Source organism: Taeniopygia guttata, chromosome 15 (assembly GCF_048771995.1).
Source record: "Taeniopygia guttata chromosome 15, bTaeGut7.mat, whole genome shotgun sequence".
NCBI classification, from domain to species: Eukaryota; Metazoa; Chordata; class Aves; order Passeriformes; family Estrildidae; genus Taeniopygia; species Taeniopygia guttata.
This window is the reverse complement of record NC_133040.1, coordinates 12,951,806-12,972,566: the sequence shown is the minus strand read 5'-3', so window position 1 is coordinate 12,972,566 and position 20,761 is coordinate 12,951,806. Positions and strand designations below refer to the sequence as shown.

At 43.4% G+C, this 20,761-nt stretch overlaps 1 protein-coding gene across 1 annotated transcript in view; it reads right to left on the bottom strand.

Moving 5' to 3' along the window:
• Positions 1–18,594, bottom strand: part of GLT1D1 (glycosyltransferase 1 domain containing 1) — a 37,679-nt gene extending 19,085 nt beyond the window's left edge. Inside the window, exons 1-6 of the mRNA XM_030286094.4 lie at positions 17,775–18,594; positions 10,946–11,094; positions 8,921–9,026; positions 6,552–6,603; positions 3,308–3,344; positions 2,409–2,465 (exon numbers count right to left, since the gene is read on the bottom strand). Coding sequence (XP_030141954.2) covers positions 2,409–2,465; positions 3,308–3,344; positions 6,552–6,603; positions 8,921–9,026; positions 10,946–11,094; positions 17,775–17,842 — 469 coding nt within the window. The 5' untranslated portion in view covers positions 17,843–18,594. The remainder of the gene's footprint in view (positions 1–2,408; positions 2,466–3,307; positions 3,345–6,551; positions 6,604–8,920; positions 9,027–10,945; positions 11,095–17,774) is intronic.
• Between the last annotated feature and the right edge of the window lie 2,167 nt (positions 18,595–20,761).

Here is a 20,761-nt window from a genome sequence, read left to right as displayed (position 1 = left end):
GAACTCTCAGGTCTGAGACTATGACAAAATACTAATTCCATGATTTTTGTACTGAGATTGTACTGCACCCATAACAATAATGACAACAAAATCCCCCCACAGCACTGCTCCCATTTGTGCCAGGCAATTGCTATTTACACCAGCACCCAAACTATCACATGGAGTGCACAGGAAGCTGGGATTCCCTAGACTTTGGTTTAATACCATTCAAATTTGGGGGCTGGAAGTCTCCCACCATAAAATGCACTTGGTGCATTCTGCCACTCACTTAAAGCTACCATTCAATTCTTTTTGAAGCCACTACATTGATTTAAAGAGGATGTTTATGTATTGGTGCATATTTAAAGTGAGCAAATGTTTCCTCTGACTGAAAAGAAACATCAGTACAAAGAATATTCCTAAGAAGTCTGTTCTGTGGAGAAAAGTCTGGAAGCATTCATTAGAGAGAATAACTTGGCACCCTGAACACCAAGGGTGTTTAACAGTGATGCCTCAGATGAATTAAAACTTGTGTGCTGTTCCTTTGCATCCTGTCCTGGGAATCCTGAATTCGACAAATGCTCAAGGTTTCTGCTAAAGACACGGGCAAGGGTTACCTGGAGAAATATTTCTCCCCAAAACATCACCAAGTGCCTTCAGACATGGAACAGAACTTCATGAAAAAGTCTTTAAAAAGAAAAGCTCACAAATGCCATGAGCTGAAGGAGCCTGGACAGCTTCATCTGCATTAAAGCTTGGGGTCTTTTCACACTGTGCAAGCCCACACTGCCAAAACCACATCCTCCTGAGCAAAACTGCCTCCTGGTGTTGAGAGTTTTCTTCTGATTGCTCCAAGTTTAGTAGAATTTTAAACACTTTGGAGCTGCAAATGCCCAGAAAAAAGCAGTTCACTGAGAACTCCTAATTAGTCCCTGGAAAGCACAAAGGTAGAGCCAAAAAGCCTGACTCCATGTGCAGTATTAAAAGAAGTGGAAATTCTGGGCTGCCACCAGAGATGGACACGGGCACCAGGCAGAGAAGATAAATGAGATTAAACAGTCATAAAAACAATACTGAATAATCTGATGCCAGTTTTCAAGTTATTATTTAATAAGGCACAGATGTTAGAGTCACATTTTAGTTTGCTTTTCATGTACATTATGAATTATTTTGTACTTTTGCATTAGTACACATTAGGCAAAAAACAGTCTCTAATATATTAGAAATCCACTTTAGGGGGAGCTTCCCCCTCCTCAATCTGTTGATTGCTCATTTAATCACAAAATGGTTGGACAAGAGATCAAATCAACACTAAGGCTGTGCTAAAGCAAGCGACAAATCATTTCACTTCAGAAAATTATTAATCTTAGTGGCACTGTGCTTGTGGGCTGTGATTTACTGGGAACAAAATAAGCTCACAATGCTCAGTTTAAAATTGACACTGGCTTTGACTAATGGCACACATTTCCTGATGTGATAATGCCACTGACTGGTGAGGATTCATCTGCAGCAGAGGGAACAGATGTACTACCAGAGATCAGGCTGATGAATGTAAAATTGAAACGTTTTTACCAACCAGGGTAAAACGCCCATAAATCACTCTTTTGGGGAAAGATGAAGTGATTAAAGCATTGCCAAGATCAGGTGGCTCAGAATTAGGTCACCTGCCTTCCCTGCCCTGCTCTGGTGGCAGCAGACAGCTCCAGACCAAATAATCAAACAGCAGCACTTGTTTCGTGTGGCAAGCACATTTCTCTCCTTCTCAGGATTTTTCATAGAGGAGCACAGAGAGAAATGAAACAGAAAACAATTTCTATTTCTGCTCCTTGTTTTCCCATGTGGAATGTGTTTGGAGAATTGTTTCCCTGGGGTGTTGCTTGGTTGGATTCTGGTGAGGATTGTTTGAGCCTGATGGCCAATCCAACCCACTGGGGCTGGACTCTCAGAGAGGGGCACGAGTTGGGTTAGAGTCAGAGAAAGTAGTGTGGAGTTTGAGTCTCTTCCTTTTTATATAGTATATTGATGTACTTTAGCCATAGGAATAACAAAGAAATCATTCAGCCTCCTGAACCGAGTCAGACATCAGCATTCCTTCCCGGGGTGATGCATTTACGATGGTTCCCCTCTGCACCGCTGCAGGCAGCCCCAGCTGGGCTCAGTAAAGCCCAGGAACGGGTCCTGTGCCCCAAACAAACCTTTAGGGACATTGCCCACAGCTGGAGCACTGCTGGGGCAGCTCAGCCCTGGCCAGACAGAAATCCAGAGGCACTCTGGGCTCTGGATGACCCAGACCCATCTGACTGATGTTCTGCCATTTCCCATAGCATTAAGGCACTTTATTACATCATTAGTTAAACTCTAAGTTTCTTTCATCCTTGACACCTATTAGGAACAAACACAGTAAACAAAGGGAAAAAAATGAGTTTTACCTGCATTTTGTAGGAATCTGTACCAGTCAAATGTTTCACTGGGTGTAGACTTAATTCCTGTGTTAAAAAAAAAAAAAAAAGATTCCCAGGTTAAATGTGCCCTGGATGGCTGAGCTCTGGCTCCTGAAGGCTTTTGGAAGTGCAAAAGAGCAACATGCCTGCCAAGCCTGAACCCTTCCAGGACAGCAGCCTGAAATCCACTGGGGAGTTCTCTACAGCCACCCAGGGCCTGACTTCTTCAGCACCACAGCCCTGCTAAATGTGGCCTTCTAAAACTACACAGCACCTGAGGGAGCACATTATTCCAAAAGTGATCCAGGGCAGCCAGGACCCAGAGCCCTCAAGAGAAAAGGAAGCAAATTAAATTTTACACAAATTAAATATTAATTTGTCCTGAATATTAATGTATTTGTTTTTCCTTATGTTAAAGATTAATTATGTTAATGAAGAAATTAATTTATTAATTTATTTAATCACTTATTTAACTATTACCTCTCAAGAGACTTAAATATAAACTAAACAGATGAGTTATTTCAACAGCACAGTCTAGAAAAGAATGTTCCTTCCTTTGAAAGTGAAATACACAAAATGGAATGAGTTTTGGAATCCACAGAGGGTTCTTTTTAAGTAAATAAATTAGGAAATGAAGCCATCACACCTGAAATACTGCCTTGTGCTCCCTGGGCTGCTCACCAAGGGAGTACCTCGGGTGAGGTGCTTGGCTCTCACTGGGTTGGGAACTCAGCTGGGAGCATTTGAGGGAATTTGGGGCTCCAGAAAATAAATATTGAGCCTCAGAAGCTCTGCAGCCTTTGGAGCAATGTGCCTGCAGTGCCAGCTGACCAGGGCTGGGGAGAGAGGGGCAACCAAAGGCTCGGGCACTGCTGCACAGCTCTCACCTTGGCTTTGCACGTAGATTTTCTTCCGAGCATCGGGCTTTAAAGAGGAGGAGAAGAAAAATCACTTTCAGAGTTCAACATAAAAATACCTGTTCAATCCTCAAAAGAAAAAAACCCACAATAAAAAGTAACAAAACACATGTCAGTGTCATTTTCTTTTGACTATTAAAAAGCAGAACTTACTATTAGATACATTAAATAACTCCAAAAGCCAACAATGTAATTGATATTTAATATGTCCATTTACGGTATCAATGAATCAATTTTGCAATAGACACAAAATTAGTACAAATATATTTGTTAGTTTGTATCCGTATCCTTTCTTATGATCATTATCCTGCTTTTCTGGAATAAAACAAATTTCAACTATCCAGCTGAAAATCAGCCCTACTTCCCAAAAAGTTGTCGGTCCTGGAAGACTGGTTTTGAAAATCCAGTTTCTATTTATCCATAATACAATTTATAAACATATCAGTTTCAGAAACTGCTGTCAAATATGTAGACCTTCCTAGACTGGAAAACTGGTAACTAGCCTGGTAGCTACTGCAGAACATTCACAAATAAAAATTGGGAAATAAATTACCTTAAAATAGCTGTAGTAAAAGAGGTAATCACTACACTTCCAAAATCACTCCTGAAGTGCTGTTATTTAATTTAGGTGATTAAAGAAGCAATTTCCTGTTCCAATATCTTTCTATAACTCCAACAGTGGATTTGTGGGATACTTTTTTTTTTATGAAAAGAAAATCAAATCAGAAACAAACTTCTGGCAACCAATTTTTGAACCAGTCAGCTCAGAAAATAGGAAGCCACAGAAGTGTTTTTGGTTTTTTTTTTTTTAATTGCAGAGATTTTGGTTTTCTCTGTTGTTCCTCTGTGGCTCTCCCTCAGTCCCCTGCCCAGGCACTGCAGTTACTAAAAATGAACTGGGGGAAAAATACTGAAAGAAAAGAGGTCACTTAAAAAGGCATCTCCAAGCAGCTCACAGATGGGAAGGAGGTGGTTTCTGAGAATCAGAGTGAACAATGTCACCAAAATTACACCAAAAAGCAGCAAATCCACATGGGAATGAAGTGGGGGAGAAGGAAACAACTCTGTGCTACAGTGGGAGCCTGAGGATATTCCATGGACTTCATCCTTCTTGAACTTTCGTGTTCAAAGGATTTTAAAATAATAAAAATAATTTAATGCATCATTAGATTATTTTATTACTTAACACTGGACCTTCTCTGACTAGCATTTTGAATTACACAGCACAGTAAAAAAGATAAAATAATGAAAACCCCCTGGAAGCAATGGGCACTGTGAGCTGGAGGCCAGCTCCAGAGCTGAGCTCTGCAGAAAAATGGGACTGAGCCAAGGAGAGAAACAGGAAAAGGAGGTGGGAGAGCAGGGGGGCAGCAGCCCCAGCCCTGCCTCTGCTGGGTCAGCACCCTCAGCTCCTGCAAACACCACGTTTCCCAAAGAACTTCCACGTTCCCAAAAGAACTTCCAAATTTCCGAATTCAGCATCCTGGTCCTGCCCTGCTGGACCCGGCTGGCTCGGGGCAGGGAAACCACCTTGGCAGGGCTGGAGCAGCAGCAGGAGAACAGCAGAGCCTGGGGGCACAGGGGTGTCCCCACATCTACAGGGCAATTTCATGTTCTTCATCTTCAATGGGCTTGAGGAGAGTGGCAAATGAAATTGGATGCTAATAAAAAGGGCTTAGGTAATTCCTCTGCAGCAGTTCTGTGCTGCTGAAATAAAACGCTGACCATAAGCACGAGATCTGTTACAGGATTTCAAACTCACTTGGAATACAGATTATTCCAAGGGCTGGACTGCATACTTCATAATTAAGGGTAATTTATCCAATGAAATAGAGAAGAATTTGTTGGAAGAGACAGCCTTTGAGTAGTACACTGCAATTGCTTACATGGCTTTAATTTAAATTCTTAAGTGACTATCTCAACGAATGAGATTATTATCTTATTCCACGTTAGAGGAATAAGGCAGCTGACAGCAGTGTGAGTTAAAATGTAAAACCCAGGACTATCCCACGAGCTGTGGATGAAGGATATGCCCGTGCTCTTCACTGCCTGGGAGCAGAGCTGGGGCATTTAATCTCAGCCCCCACACACAGACGCAGCAGAGCAGCAGCTCCAGCACTTGGGCACAGGGCAGCAGCTGGCATTTCAGCTTGGGACATGACAGATTCCAGCTCCCTGCCTGCCACAGAGCCCAGAACACTGAATCGGACTCACAGGCCCCGAGTGCAAAAGTGTTCAGGTAAAATCAAAGCCTGGTACCTAAAAGCATTTGAGGTGCTGATTTTGAAATTATTTCAAAGCTCAATTTCATTTCTTCTCCTTCACTCTGTTACTTTTGTCCTTTTCTTGCTTAGTATCTCTGACAGAAGCTGTGCCCTTTCCCATTTACCCATCATGAAGTTCATTGTAGTAACTATTAAAACCAAATTACATTTGTAAAATAAAATACCAAATCCCATGTCTGCTCATGTATCCTTTAATGCAAATAGACTTTAAAAATCAATTAATGCTGAAATAAGGTATTGTATATCCTCCTGCTGTGTTGTGCCAGCTCCACTCTCAGTGATTATTTTTTAGGCAAGAGTGCATTAATGGTTATACCGTGATGCAAATTAGAACTGAAGAGGAACCAAGCGCTTTGTTTCAGCTCCTGGCATTAATTGTTCAGCTTCAGTGCTGTTTCCAAGGGGAGCTGATGGAGCCAACACCTCCCTGCAGGAGGGAGGTCCTGCCTTGCTGGCTCCTGCTCACCCCTCCCTGGACCTGTGCTCAGCACAGCAAATCTCATTTATCTCTGCAGTTCACCTTAAGAAGTTCATTCTGTTTCCAGAATTGACAAAACAAGTGTTTTTAAATCATACTGCCAAGTTCTGTATTGTAACTAATGCTGTCTGGAGGAATTTTGTCAACATGAAGTTTAGTAAACGATGCCAAAAGAAACAATTTGGCATCAGGAGAGATTCGGTAACAACAAATGATTTAAGTGTTGTAGAGAAACACTTCCTAAACTGTTCTACACTTCTAATACTAAACAGCTTTTAATGGCAGATCTCTCTGACCTGCTGAAGTACATCAACATGAAATGCTTTGTCTGAAAGGACAAGCAGGGCTGGGAACAATGCAGATTATTGCAATTCTCTAGCACTACTCAGGGCGCATTTTGGCAGGATGCACATCTGCTAATACTGTGAGCATTACCATCACACAAACATACCCACTCTGCTGCTGCCAGCTCCTTCATTTCCACTGTGAAAGCCACTGCAAACCTGGTTAAAAGGACAAAAATAGTTGGGATCATCTGCTTAAAGTGTTTAAACATAAAAAAAAAAAAAAGTACTTCAGAAAAAACCTTGATAAGAACTAAGAGCAGAGGCTTACAAAGCTGATCCCAGCTGAAAGACAGAAAGCAGAAAAGACTCGTTCCAGCCAGCAGCAGCTCCTCAGGCTTTCCAACCCAAGCTCCTTCCCACGAGACAAGCCAAGCTTCTGCTTAGCAAAACACCTTTTTAAATTCCTGGTAGAGATACTGAATATAAAACAGAGGTCATCACACACTGCCCTGATGGTTCAGTGCTTCTTTTTAATGTAATTTCCTAAATGTTTCTGTCCTGGGCCAAGCTCTGACACCTTAAAGATTCGAGATAAAGCACAACAGCCAGAACCAGGACAGAGCTTCTCCACTGCAGATGTTCTGTCATCATGTGAGGGCATGAAATCACAACCATTCATTAGAATTCCCATAAATGCTGAATTATAACTCCTGTTTTTTTGTTGCAACAAACCTTCTTCCCCTACATTTGTTCTGTAGGATCTGCTTTATGGCCCTCCAATGAATTTCACACACACAACTTGACAGCTTTAAGGTTATTAAAGCTCTGCAAATGCTCATTTTGTCAAGTTGCACATGCTCCCTTCCCAGATTTTGCAATTATCCTTTCAATACATCACATTAACAAGCATAAAAAGATGTTGCTTCTAAGTCTACAAAATACTGTTCAATAGGAAAAAAAATACCCTAGAGGAGTACAAGCACCATTTAGAGGAATTTGATTAAAAAGGAAACACTCATAAGGCTAGACAGTGCTCAATAGTTTGCTTTATGGAATGTGGTGGGATATTGCACTGGACAGGTAATCTACAATTCATGATGCTTTCTGCTTAGAACCCTGCAATCAATAAAGAAAAAAGAAATCAATGTTTCTTTTAATAACTGTGCAATGAATAACACCAGTGATGCTACTGGAGAAGAGCTACATTCACAATAACTTCTAGAAAACTGAGATGCTTTTCCTGTAGCAGAGAAAATATTGTAACCTGCATAAGGATGTTGTAATACATTTTGAAATAGCATAGATAATTCAAGCTATTAATGTGTACTTCAGGTTCCCAGCTCAATACCACTAGAAAATATTCAGTAAAGCACTTTTTGTAATAGCTGTATTTGTGACAGACAATATTTTAAACAGAGATGGATCAAATGGACACACTGAGAGATGGTTTTTACGAATTTCTCATTTTGCACAGTGCTGAAATTCATATGACATATTAGATATCTTTTTCTTTTCCTTCAGACCTGTTGAAAGAATAACTTCTGATTATTTGGTAACAAAAGTAAACAAGTTCATAAATTTTCTCCTGAGTGGAACCTTCAGTTGCTTTCAGCTCCAAGGCACACTGAGAACGTGCCCTAATGATTCTTCACTGAGTGTGATTAAGTGCTACCTTTAAAATCTGTTTACTTGCCACATTTTACAGGGATTACAGACAGAGCAGCACATCTCTGCCAGCGTTAAGTGAGCCAATAATAGCTGGGAAATAGAGTGGCATCAGCAAGGCTAAACCAGGAGAGAGAAGCTGGTGCAGATCCTGCCTGGCCCAAAATCCATCCTGCTCCGGGTTTGCAACAACAAAAAGGTTTCCTCCCCCACCATGGCCATGAGCAAACACTGCTAAAGTCAACAGACCTTTGGATCAGTCAGAAAACAACTTTTCTGGGGATGCTGAAACCATGAAAAATGCTCAGAAGTATTTTTAGTTTTTAGTCATCTCCTCTGGTTTGTGATCATTCTCAATCTACATGTGATGACTACACTGGCATGTCACTAGAACCTTCCAGACTTTAAAACACCCTGAAAATACTCCCTTATCATTTCACCTAAAATCTGAGAGAATTTGCTTCAAGACTTTTTTCTGTTTCTGCTTCTTTGCTCATGGACCCAGGGAAAGGATCACATTAGCAGGAGAAAAAAATAAAATTAAAAAAATCTGCTTGTACTTGAGGGATCCACTTTTCAACCAGGCATTCTGTCAACAAGCTTTGTGTGAGGAACAGGGAGATACAAAACAAATAGACTGCACACAGACTGCATTTTCTGATCAAACAAATAGACTGCACACAGACTGCATTTTCTGATCAAATAATATCAGGCAATAACAGGTAAAGATCACCAGGATTTCAAAAGTCCAGCCTTTGTCTGCTGGCCTACAATCTTCCTGTGATCCCAAGTCTGTATGGAAATCTTCCCAAAAGATCTGCCATACAAAAATGCAATTTCCTGTCAGAAATCCCACCCCTGCTCTTACCTGGCTTTCTCCAGCACTGCTCCCATTACCTGGCGCTTCTCTTTACATTTGATATCTTCATTTACATCTGTCCCACCAAAGATGATTCCAAAAGGAATTCTGCTCCCTGCAAAGCAATGAGAAGTTGGCCAATATGTCCATGTAATGACTGGGAGTGAACAAGTACACTGATAATACTGAATCACCTATCTGAGCAGAAATCTTTGAAAAGGAAACTTGAATTTTCATTTTTTAGCACTGTAACCCCACACACAATAACTGCACTTTCACAGGGCATCAAACCAAACGGGAAACAAAGTTTGTTGATAAAAATAGAAAATGTACCATAGATTTCCCATTTGTATTTGACAGTTATGTGAGCTGTGAGATCAGGATTTATTAGCATTGCTAATTTCCTCATTACTAAATGAGAGAGCAAGCAAAAAGAATGAAAGACTAATTACCAACCTGGCTACTTGGAGAATTTCCTTGGCATTTGTTGATATTAGACTCTAATGTTTGCAGGTGGAGGGGATTAATGTGCACTATCAAAGCACCACCGCCTCTCATCTTCAAGAGACAGGCTGTCTGTAATACCATATAAAATATGTACTGCCTCTTTTATGAACTAAAAAGTGAATAGTTATGATGCCATCTCACACGTGTGTTGATCCTGTAAACAGAATTTCCAGGATGAGGCCAAGCAGATCAATAGCATGGCAGCAATGGTGGCATGAGTGCAATCAGAACATTTCTAAATGTTCCAGGAGCCAGGAACTTCTCTGAATCCCTTTTTTCCTCCCAGAATCTGCAGTGACCTTTACACTATGATCATCTCAGCAATCTTACTGTAACTGCCCTGCCTTTCAGAGATTTTTGGGTTATTTTTCCTTAAGTTACTGTACATAGTTTTTAGAAGAGGTTAACTGATTTATTTAAATTCCTGAGCTTTTGTAAAGTATCAGGCTTTTCAAGTCACTTGGAACTTTGAAAAGATAACAGCATCAGCATTTGGGCATTTCCATGCAAGTGAAACGCCAGTAAATTTTACTCCAATAAACAGTTAAAATTCAACTTTATATTTTTTTCCTCAGCAAAAATCCCCAAAAATGTGGTGCTCATACTTTCCATACGCCTCTTCCAAAACAATCCAAGGTCTTGTCAAAAACCCACTCATTTCTATGTTCCAACAAGCCTTAATTCCTAGGTTAGCACAGCTCATTTTACAGACTCGTTTTGTATTTGTACTTCAGGTCCTGCTGACATCAGAGCCCCTCTGGAACAAAAGCAACCCAGGCACAGCAGAGTGGTAATTCAGGCTGTCTGCAAACCCCCCGGGCAAACTGGGGGGCACTGCTGAGGTCTCCAGAGCAGAAGTGCCCCCAGCTCAGTGAAGGATGCAATTATCTGCCTGTGTTCCAGGGAACAGATTCTGCAATACAGGGCGGTCTCAGCACAGGATGCACACTTGCAATTTCAGTAGGTGACTGCCTGTAATTTCCAGAGCCAGTGCTTCTAGTCTATCATTAGTGGCAGGCTAAAATTTTGTTCTACGTAGCTAGAGAGGATAGAAAATTTTATTATTTGTCTGATAACATCCTGTCTCCTACAGTTAGCTGACAGGAATGTTATTTCACGTAGAAAAACCCTGACTCATTTTTGAGCAGAAAAATCAAATTAGCCTCCCTGCCTTCTTCCATTTGAGCCCAGCTCTACTTCACCAAGCCATTGTCCTCTGAAAAAACACACTTGCTGAAAGGATCCTAATATTAATATAATGCTCTTATTCTGATGTAGTTAAAGTACTTAATTATCAAAAGCACTGTGTGGTTTAAAAGTACATTTTTTTTTGTTCTCCCTGTATCAGATCTCCCATTGAGAGGGATTTTCAGCATTTCTGAAGGTGTGCTGAAGTGGATAAACAGAGTAAGGATATTCTGTGTGGGTTTATACTTTTATAGCCATTTATAACAGTTAGGATCCATTCTCTCCCCTTGCAGGACTTTTTTAGGAGGTATTTTTATTGCCAAGCAGAAAGAGGATTACCTTGCAGCAGTCTGCCTCCTTTATAGAGGTGAATGGCCAGGGCTGCATCAAACTTGTCTGTGGAGGTCAGGTTTGCTATTTCTGCTGGACTTTCATACATGAAAGCATCTTTAAGAACACAGATATGACCTGCAGCGTGTAGATGATTCCTTCATTATTGGAACAAATAAAAAAAAGAATAAATAAGTCACTATTCATGTAATAGGCACACCAGTATATGAAGCAAACTTAATCAAAACATTTTTCCTTAAACTTTGCTCTGACTCTCAACTTTATGCCTTTTTGTTCAAGCAACCAGGAGCTGTTTCCAAGGCTGGTTTTTCTCCTGGAAGATATTTGTTATCCTCAGCACTGTGAAGGCACAGGCATGCTTCCAAGCAATGTAACACTGCATGGGCCAAGCCTGATCAACACAACTTCCAAAAATCAGAAAAAATGAAGTATGCCCAGGACCCTTCCTGACCCAACTAATTACTCTGAGACGCTCCTTTTGCAGGTTTTGTCAGACCTTGCTCTCAGAGATTCTCAGAGCCCTGTTCTGGAGAAAGGACACCAAGTGAAGAAAGCACAAACATGTCCAGCCAGTCAGTGCTACTAGAAACACAGAACACCAAAAATGAATGCATCAAGAAGGCCAGGGAGCTGAACTAGGGTCCCCTTCTGTTTGATGGTGGGTTTCACTGCTTCTTGTCTTAGCTCACCCATTTATCAACCAGGCAAAGGATAATTGGAGTATAAGCAAAAAACTATACAAAAATAATTATACAAATACCTTCATAACCTGCTTTAAAAATCTCAGTTCCAAACAGAAGAAACAACAAACCCAAGAACAAATCCCTGACCCTGACCCATTCACCTTCAGCTAGAGTGGCTCTCACATGAAAACACTGATGCCAAGGCAGCCAGGCTCAAGGAACTGATGGGTCACACACAGCTTTACTCCTCCCCTGAAAGCACAGTCAGGTATCGATGTTCCCAAGAACATCAGCCAAAAAACACAGAGAAAATCTGTGTCTGCTGCCACGGAGGCTTTGCATTGTCAGGAGCACAAAACCACCACAAGAACGTTCTCTGCTTATTCCCAATTGTGGCAGTGGATTGATTTCTCACTGTGTGTTAATTGTGCTGGCATTAAAATCCTGCTAACTCATTGACTTCCTGGATAATGTTGGCTTTCATTTCCTGATTACTGCACAGCCTCCCAAGAAATGGGATTTTCTGTCCTGCAGAAATTGGTGCTAAAAGTGCTGTAAAATGTCTGGAGGCCTTGGAAGGAATGTATTAGCACTGTATCAGCCAGAGCTCCACTGGCACAACATATGGTGCTGCATTTCCTCCCTATCCTAAAAAGAAACTCCTTTTAATTCCACTGTTCGAAACGAGACCAATAAATTATGATAAATGCTAATAAATAATAAGACACAGGCACATTTTAAGCTCCTTCTGTACACTGCTGAGCAATTATTAACACCAGTTGCCCCATGAACTGGTTCCAAGTACCTGCCTTGCTCTTGAAAGAGGTTCTCAATTTATATCACAATAATGATGCCCAAATCTCCCAGCTGTGGAGAGAAAATCTCTCTGGCAAATACTTGGGATGCTCGTGCATGCATTCCATAATTTCACAGGTGCTCATTAAATGGTCTAAAAGGATTTTTTTTCATCAGTATTCCAATTACCATAAATCACTATCATGTACAAGCAATATGCTTGCATATTTCAATTAATTTGAAAATAACTCTCTCAGGACATCAGGAATCAAGAAACTCAGCCAGGAATGCCAACCAAAAATAGGGTTTTTGTAAAATATCTTAGGGATGACTACTTCTCCTGCACACTTTCCACAGCTCCACATCTCCCTGGGGAATGACAGCTGTTCCTGCAGTAAATAGAGAGGGACTCCCTCAAGTGTTCCAAGGCTCAGAAATTGTGCATTACCTCTACAACTTCAATTTCTTCTTTTTTAACAGGTTTTTATTCTACTCAGGAGCACGTAAAAAAAATTTGCATACATCTTTAGAAGGAAAAATAAGCAAATATTCCCAGAATAATTCAAATTCCCAGATTTAAAGAGGCCTTGATGCCCTAAACATTCCATTGAGTTTGGTAACATTAATCACAAGCTCCAAATTATGCATATATGGAAATACATGTGTGTAGAAACTGAGTTATTGGGTAGTATTTAAGTACTGAAATTTACAGTGTTATTTTCATGTTTTCTAAATGGCTTTTCATCTTTACAACCAAGAAAAGCAGACTGATTTTCACACATATGCTGTTACCAAGGAACATGATTAGAGAGTGCTGCAAAGTTGTTGCAGGGGATTTTTTTGGAAGACTGATCTGTCTGTGAAGTCACAGATGTCCCTGGATGAAGCCAAGGCAGAGGAGACACATTATCCAGATCTCTTCTCCTGCTGGCAAATGTCTCTTCACATTATTTTGCCATTTCATAAACAAATACCTTGTGAATGAGAAATAAGAATTAACCCAGCTCCTGCTGTCTGGGAATCAAAGACAACACTGGAAATGCTAAATCTCAAGGCTACATTTTCTCTCTAGCACAGTTCTTAATGCAGGAGATAAATTCCCAAATGTCTTAACAAACCCTGACGCTGCTTGGATGCAGAATTTGCCTTGCCATGTTCTTCCCTTCTCCTGAAACTCTCATGGAAGCCAATGCCATGACTTGGGGAAATAATATTTCTGCAGTGGAGGTGAGCTGTCAGATCCCAGATTTTGGGTGTTTTTCTAGGCAGAAAGCATCAAGGAGAACTTCAGCCATTCAGTAAATGTGATAGAGCATTTTTAGAAGCACATTATACTGGCCACTGCTTACTCTGTGCTATTAATACACACCTGAGTATTGGACAAAGAATTTCCCAGTCCCCCTCGTTTCAGCATTCAGGAAATTAATTTCTCTTTTGTTTGGTACATTTTCTATGCTCTTTGGAAATCACAAAGCTTATAAGTGACATTTTTAATTGTGTTCTCTGGATCTATACTGTGTGCAGAGATCCTGCTAAAAGGTACAGCCCTTTTCTGACACATTTTCACTCAGAGATCTCTACACAAAAAACATTTTTCTCTAACACATCTGTGAAATACCAAGCAATGTTTTACAATGTTTAATTTTTTATTCCCTACATAATTGATCACTACTTCTCACTCTTCCTGGCTAGCAGCCTCCCCTCCTTCAGCATGAATCTGCAGTTCACAGGTTTTCATATAAGAAAACAGTTTTAGAGTTCCAAACACAGCCTGGCTGATGAGAAGGCTCAGGAGTTGAAAGTGGGCTTATTTCTAAGGTATTATGGTTGTGAAACTTGCTGTTTTCTGTGATGTCTCCTTTCAGAAACATTTACACTCTAAATTTCAGCTGATACTGATTTAATGGAATTACTTGCAGACAAAGAATGTTTGATTTCCAAAAAATTCCTGGTAGGTGGATACACTGACACTTCTTGAATGGCACAAAATAGGCTTCGTCCCAAAATATTAATTATCTCTTTCCCTCAGCTGTCTGCTCTGCACAGCAGCTGTGCACCAACTACTGCTAAATGTATATGGCACAATTCAGAGCTTGTTAAGGGAGCAGAGCCATTGCACTGCCTCTTAGAAACTTGGCCAGACCTGAATACTCACAATTCCCACTGAAGCCCATCAAATTACAAGAGCCAAAACCCTGCCTGATCTCCTGTTTTCTTTGTAAATGAACTTGTTTTTTCAGAATTGTTAAAACAACATGTCCTTCAGTTCATTTCCCTCTCAAACTTCTCCTTGACACAACACAGACAAATTGCATTGGCATGAGCGAAAAGTTCACTGCGAATCACAGGAATTAAAAATTCCTGTGAGTGTGGATGGGGACCAGCTCCTCCTGTGTTCTGAAATCAGTACCTGAGCTTTGGAAGGACCAAAGAGCTCTGCAAAGCTTCAACCTGTGCTACGAACAGTTCCTGCAGTGCAAACCATGGTGGTACCCAGGGCAGCCCCTGTAAACGATGGATCTCGTGCCAAGGTGCAGGTGAACACCTGTCCTGCAGGTTCCTGCTCTGGGGAGGGCTGTGCAGAGCCAGCAGGGATGTCCCAGCAGGGACGTCCCCACCTGAGCAGGAATGTCCCAGCCCCTGGACAGAGCCAGCAGGGAGGTGCAGGAGTCCCACACCTGCCATGAGGATCCCCTGCCCTGGGAGTGTTCTCCTGTGGGATTCCAACACTGGCACACAGGGTAAAACGAAATAGCAGCACTGTTTGGATTACTGAACAACTCCAATAAATGTCTCAGCTCAAACCCAGTTGTCAAGAGGAATGTTGACAACGTTGGATTTGTGGGTTTAATTCCCTTGCAGTTGATTACCTGGAGATTTACAGAATGGCTGTCTCAACTGGCCAGTTAATGAGAGACAAAACAATTTCTCCCTCTCCAGAAAACATTTACATATTAGCAAAACAGTTAATCTAAATCTTTCTAATCAACCTATTAATTCCAGATTTCTATTCCTCCTTACTACCAAGTAATAAAAGATGAACAAAACATTTCAAGGGGCAGGGAAGAATAATTTCTTTTCTTCCTTGACATCTTCTTTGATCTCATTTCTAAGGCTGAACAATGGCAGCCTAAGTAAAGACTTTTGCTTAGTGCTGTATTCTTTATTCATTGCCCATATTTTTAAGGCAATTAAAGATTATGCACACCAATAGGAATAAAGCCCACAGCACATTCATTATACCACTTGTTTTAGCAAGTTGATTTTTAGCCAAATTAGATTCTGGTACCTTTGTCACCACTTACTTTAAACTCAGGAAATGAGTATCTTATTTATGAAAAGATGAAGCAGTTAATGGAAGAGCTGTAATATCATAAACAGAGTATACACTGTGATATAAAGCCATAAAATTAGTCTATGCTGGCAAGTACTCAACCCAGAGACAACGTCATTGTTTCATTTATATTTAACCAAAAGTTCCAAATGAAAAAAAAATTGAACAAATAACTTCCTAAGCACACACAGAGACACAGCTGAGGCCAAATATTAACTGGAATATGTGTTTGATGTGTATTAACATACGTGATACAAAGTTTGCCACATGCACATAACCTCAGGTATGGCAGATCAGTGTTAGAAGTGACACAGCCAAGCCTTTGGCCACACGTATAAGCTTTATGGGCTTTTTTGAATGGCATAAAGTCTTCAGAAAACCAGTATTTGATAGAAATATCTGCACAGGATGCTTTTAGTGATGACCTGACTAGCCTTTTAATCAGAAAGATGGACTTAATTGCTAGCTTATACTCTTTTTCCCTGATCAGAATTTTCTTTCCCTGAAGGTTCATTAATATTAATTCAATAAATAACATTTACAGTTGGTGATAAAACAGGAACTGAACATGACACAAGTTACTCTCAACCACTTTTTCCACTGGACTCCTTTACCCAGCTTTACTGTGAGGACGAATTAAGTTTACCTTTCATTCTTGAAATGCAGAATAGAAATGCAGAATGCCACAGGAACTCTGCTGGAATGTATAGGCATAAAAATAAGTGTATATATATATATATATATACACATGAAGAATTTACTTGTTTTGTCTCAAAATTTTAGTATACAATTATTGTTTTAAAGTAGCAAAACCTTCATCTTTCTCTGGACTTTTTATCTTCAGTGCCTGGGCGACTGACAGGACCAGCAGATACGCCCTACCAGTACCTCATACAACAGAGTAGCCCTGCAGAAGTCTAAGGCTGGACTTGGTATGACACAAGCAGCATGAAAACTTAATGTCTGAGGATGTTTCTATGTATAACATCACATGTGAGATAATGCACAGATCAAGCAGAATATCCCAAGAGATTAATCTGATTAAACTGTGGATGACTTTTAGATAAGATGAAACCAAACCGTTATTTAGGGCCTCAGGAGGACAAAACCATTGGGAAATGGTTTTATTTTTACAGTGACTCTTTTTTATATAGCTGACACGCACAGTGAAGCCCCAGCAGCACTGCTCCCAGCCACGTCCCCTTTCGACGTCACAGAGAGAGCTAACCGAGGACACCGGGAATAATTCTGCGATTTCCCAGCACCGCAGCCCCGCGTGTCGAGCCCGCAGCACAGGCAGCGGCGGAGCGGCTCTGGCACGGCTGCTCGGGCACAGCAGGGACAGCCTCGGGGCGCTGCCCCGCTGCCCTTCACCCGCCCTGTGCCACCCCCGGGGCACTGCCCGCCGGGGCTGTGCGGGGCACGCTGCGGGGCGAGCGCAGCCCGTGCCGGCCGGGCGCCGCTCCGGGCGGCCGCGGTGCCCCATCCCCGGCGGGGGCCCATCCCCGGTGGGTGCCCGCGGTGCCATCCCCGGTAGGTGCCCCCGGTGGCTGCCCCCGGTGCCGGCCCGCGGTGCCATCCCAGGTGGGCGCCCATCCCCGGTGGGTGCCCCCGGTGCCGGCCCGCGGCGCCAATCCCCGGTGGCTGCCCGCGGTGGCTGCCCCCAGTGCCCATCCCCAGTGAGTGCCCATCCCCGGTGGCTGCCCCCGGTAGGTGCCCATCCCCGGTGCCGGCCCGCGGTGCCGATCCCCAGTGGGTGCCCGCGGTGGGTGTCCCCAGTGCCCACCCCCGGTGACTGCCCATTCCCGGTGCCCGTCCCCGGTGCCCATCCCCGGCGGGTGCCCCCGATGGCTGCCCCCGGTGCCCATCCCCAGTGCCATCCCCGGTGCCCGGGCTCGGCCGCCCCCGCTGAGCCGGGCCGGCGGAGCCGCCTGTGCCGTGCGCCGGCGCGGGGAGCGCATGGCGGGCGCGGAGCGCGGCGCATCCTCGGCAGCGCGGCACTTACTGGATCCTGGCGGCCGTGGTGGCGTTGCCGGTGTGTGCCCGCAGACACGCCAGCAGCAGCAGCCTCATCGCGGCCACCCCGCTCCGCTCCGCCCGCCGCCGCCTCACCTGCCCGCGGCTCCCGGAAACGGCGCTGCGGAGCGGGCCCGGAGCGGCCCCAGCGCTGCGGGATGGGCCGGCCTGGCCGGCTGCTGCTGGGCACAGGGCACTTGGCTACCGAGCCAGAGCTCCGGGTGCCTTCCGCGGCTCGGCACGGCGCTGTGACCCCGCCGGGCACAGAGACGACATCCTGATTGTCCATTAAAGGGCTCCTGAGAAGAGCATCGCGGCCTCTGCCTCCCGGTGCCACCCAGGAGGTGCCAAATGCCGGTGCAGGAATGCCGATAGGAAAAACCTACATGCGGGTAAGATGCCAACCGCCAGAACAGCCAGAGGAATGTGTTAGTCTGAAGAGTAAAGCAATGGCATGGTCAAAGACCACTCCCAGCATCAGGATAGACACATAAAGAAGCAGAACCAAAGGTGTGTGAGACCAGGGAAAAGACAAGAAACCACAGCAACAGCAGAACCCAAAGATACAACAGAACAGGGAAGGAAAAGGAACAAAGCTGAGCTCCAGATGAAGAAAAGCACATCCCAAAGCAGCAAGCCAGTGTTCAGGATAAAAGGGTCCGCGGCAGTTACAGCCACAAACACAGAACAGCTGAGTGGGGCAGCAGGCAGGAAGGTGAGAGGCCAGTTTGGGGAGTTCAGTGGGAGATTATTGGAAACAGGTGGCTGATGGCACATACTCACCTCAGCTTGTTTCAACATCTTGTAAAGTATTGAGCTCAGGTGCAGGACATTGGTGGTGATGAGAGGGGGGTGATTGGACAGAAAACTCACTTTTTTGCTTATAACCTGACTGCCTGATGTAATTCACCACAGGGTCACACAGATGCCAGCTTCCCCAAAGGCTGGAGAAGACAGGGAAAAGTGGGTTTCAAAAACTGCAGTGCCTTGTTATTGTGGCCTAAATTACTCTTCAAATTTCAGTGTCAGGTAGATAAAGAAAAACATACCACATGCCGAAGAATATTGAATTTAATAATTTTTGAAACTACTTCTTCCAATAATTTGTGTGGATTACTGAGGCTAACAGGTGTTCTGGAATTGAGGGTTTAGAAGTTGTAAAAACACACACTGGAGTGGGTTCTGGCAAACTGTAAACATTTTGTTAGGCAGGCTCATGTTTTGCTAATGAATCTTAGTGCCGCAGAGCTGTGTTAGCTGCATCTCCCTGAGTTATCACTTAGATTTAGCACAACATTCTTTAGGCCAAATTCCACTGGAACTAAAAATTTTGGCTGCCACCTAGAAGAGCAACAAATCCTGCAGAAATGGTAAAAATAGGGTAAACGCTAATCTAAGGGTAGGCAGAAGCAAAGCATTGGTTCTAGAATGGTTTTGTCACCGTTCTAGAGAGTGTTGCTGGCAGGGAATCCCACTCCTGCTGAGGTGGGGAGGGCTGGTGTCAGTCTGGCCACGAGTCCAGCCTTGACGCGGCCCACGAGAAGCACATCTGGGCTCCTGACTGTCCCCGAGCTGAAGGTGTCCTGCAGGCTCCCCGCACCTCATCCAGGTGTGTCAGCCGGCAGTGCTGGCACTGTGTGCCCACAGCAGCCTGTGCCACCCAACGTTCTGGCACTGTGTGCCCACAGCAGCCTGTGCCACCCAACGTTCTGGCACTGTGTGCCCACAGCAGCCTGTGCCACCCAACAGCTCTGGCACTGTGTGCCCACAGCAGCCTGTGCCACCCAAGAGGGAGATTCTCCAGGCGTCCCCTGAAGCGGGGTATCTGCCTGTGCCTCAGAAAGCCACGTTTGTGCTAACAAAAGCTGTCCTACACCTTTAGTGTGCAACGCAAAGAAGACAAAACCGCAAACGTTAAAGTAAGACAAAGACAATACTGTATTAAGTTAGGAAAAGATGAAATGTAATTTTGTTACAGAATCAGTCATGTTACAGTAGTTCACAAGGAGCTGGTTGTTTTTTCCTCATTGTCCTTTGTCATGAAATTTCTTAACTGCTTAAGAAAGCAAATATATTTAATGAGTCATTTTTATGGCATATGTTATTTACAAAGGCCCATTATTGAATGAATATATTTACTTTTACAAGCATCACTTGCTCCCCTACCAACATGGCTCCAAAGTAAGTCATGCCTAAATGTTTGGTATGTAACTACATGATGTCAATAGATTTAACTTTCTCACTGAAAACACACAACCAGCAGTGTCTTACCCACTTTGTGCTGGCCAAAAATAAGACTTTAAGATCTGCTGCTGAAGACAATGTCATACATTCGCAACCTTTACCTCAACATGTGTAATTGCAGCACATCTCAGGGTTGTAATCTTGCAACTGCTGATTTATGTTTTCCCATTTTAACCACATGCTTTGTCCCATTGAAATCAGTGGCCATTCTCCTTGTGCACCTGTATAATTCCTGCACGCCCTCACACCCAGCTGCTGCTCCCACCCCTGAGTCCCCAGGCACATCCTGGGTGCTGAGCCAGCCCAAACACATAAAAACACATATAAAACCAGCCTTTTACAGTGCACATTTATCACTTTTCCTGCTGAAAGGCCTCGTGAGACAACCTTAAACTACAGCATTAAATAACCCTAAAAACCCCAAAGATGATTTGGGGTCTGGAGCACCCTTGAGAGAATGTGGGAGCTTGGCCTGTTTAGTCTCAAAAAGGCTGAGAAGGGATGTCATAAATGCATATAAATATCTCAGAGGCCAAGAAATTGGTGCCAGGCTTTTTTCAGTGGCGCCCAGCCACAGGATGAGGAGCAATGCACATCAGCTAAAGCCCAAGTTCCACCTCTCACGAAGAATTTCTTTTCACCGAGGATGGCAGAGCACCGGAGCAGCTGCCCAGGGAGGCGGTGGCTCCTGCGGGCATTCCAAACGCACCTGCGCCAGGTGAGCCGGGCTGG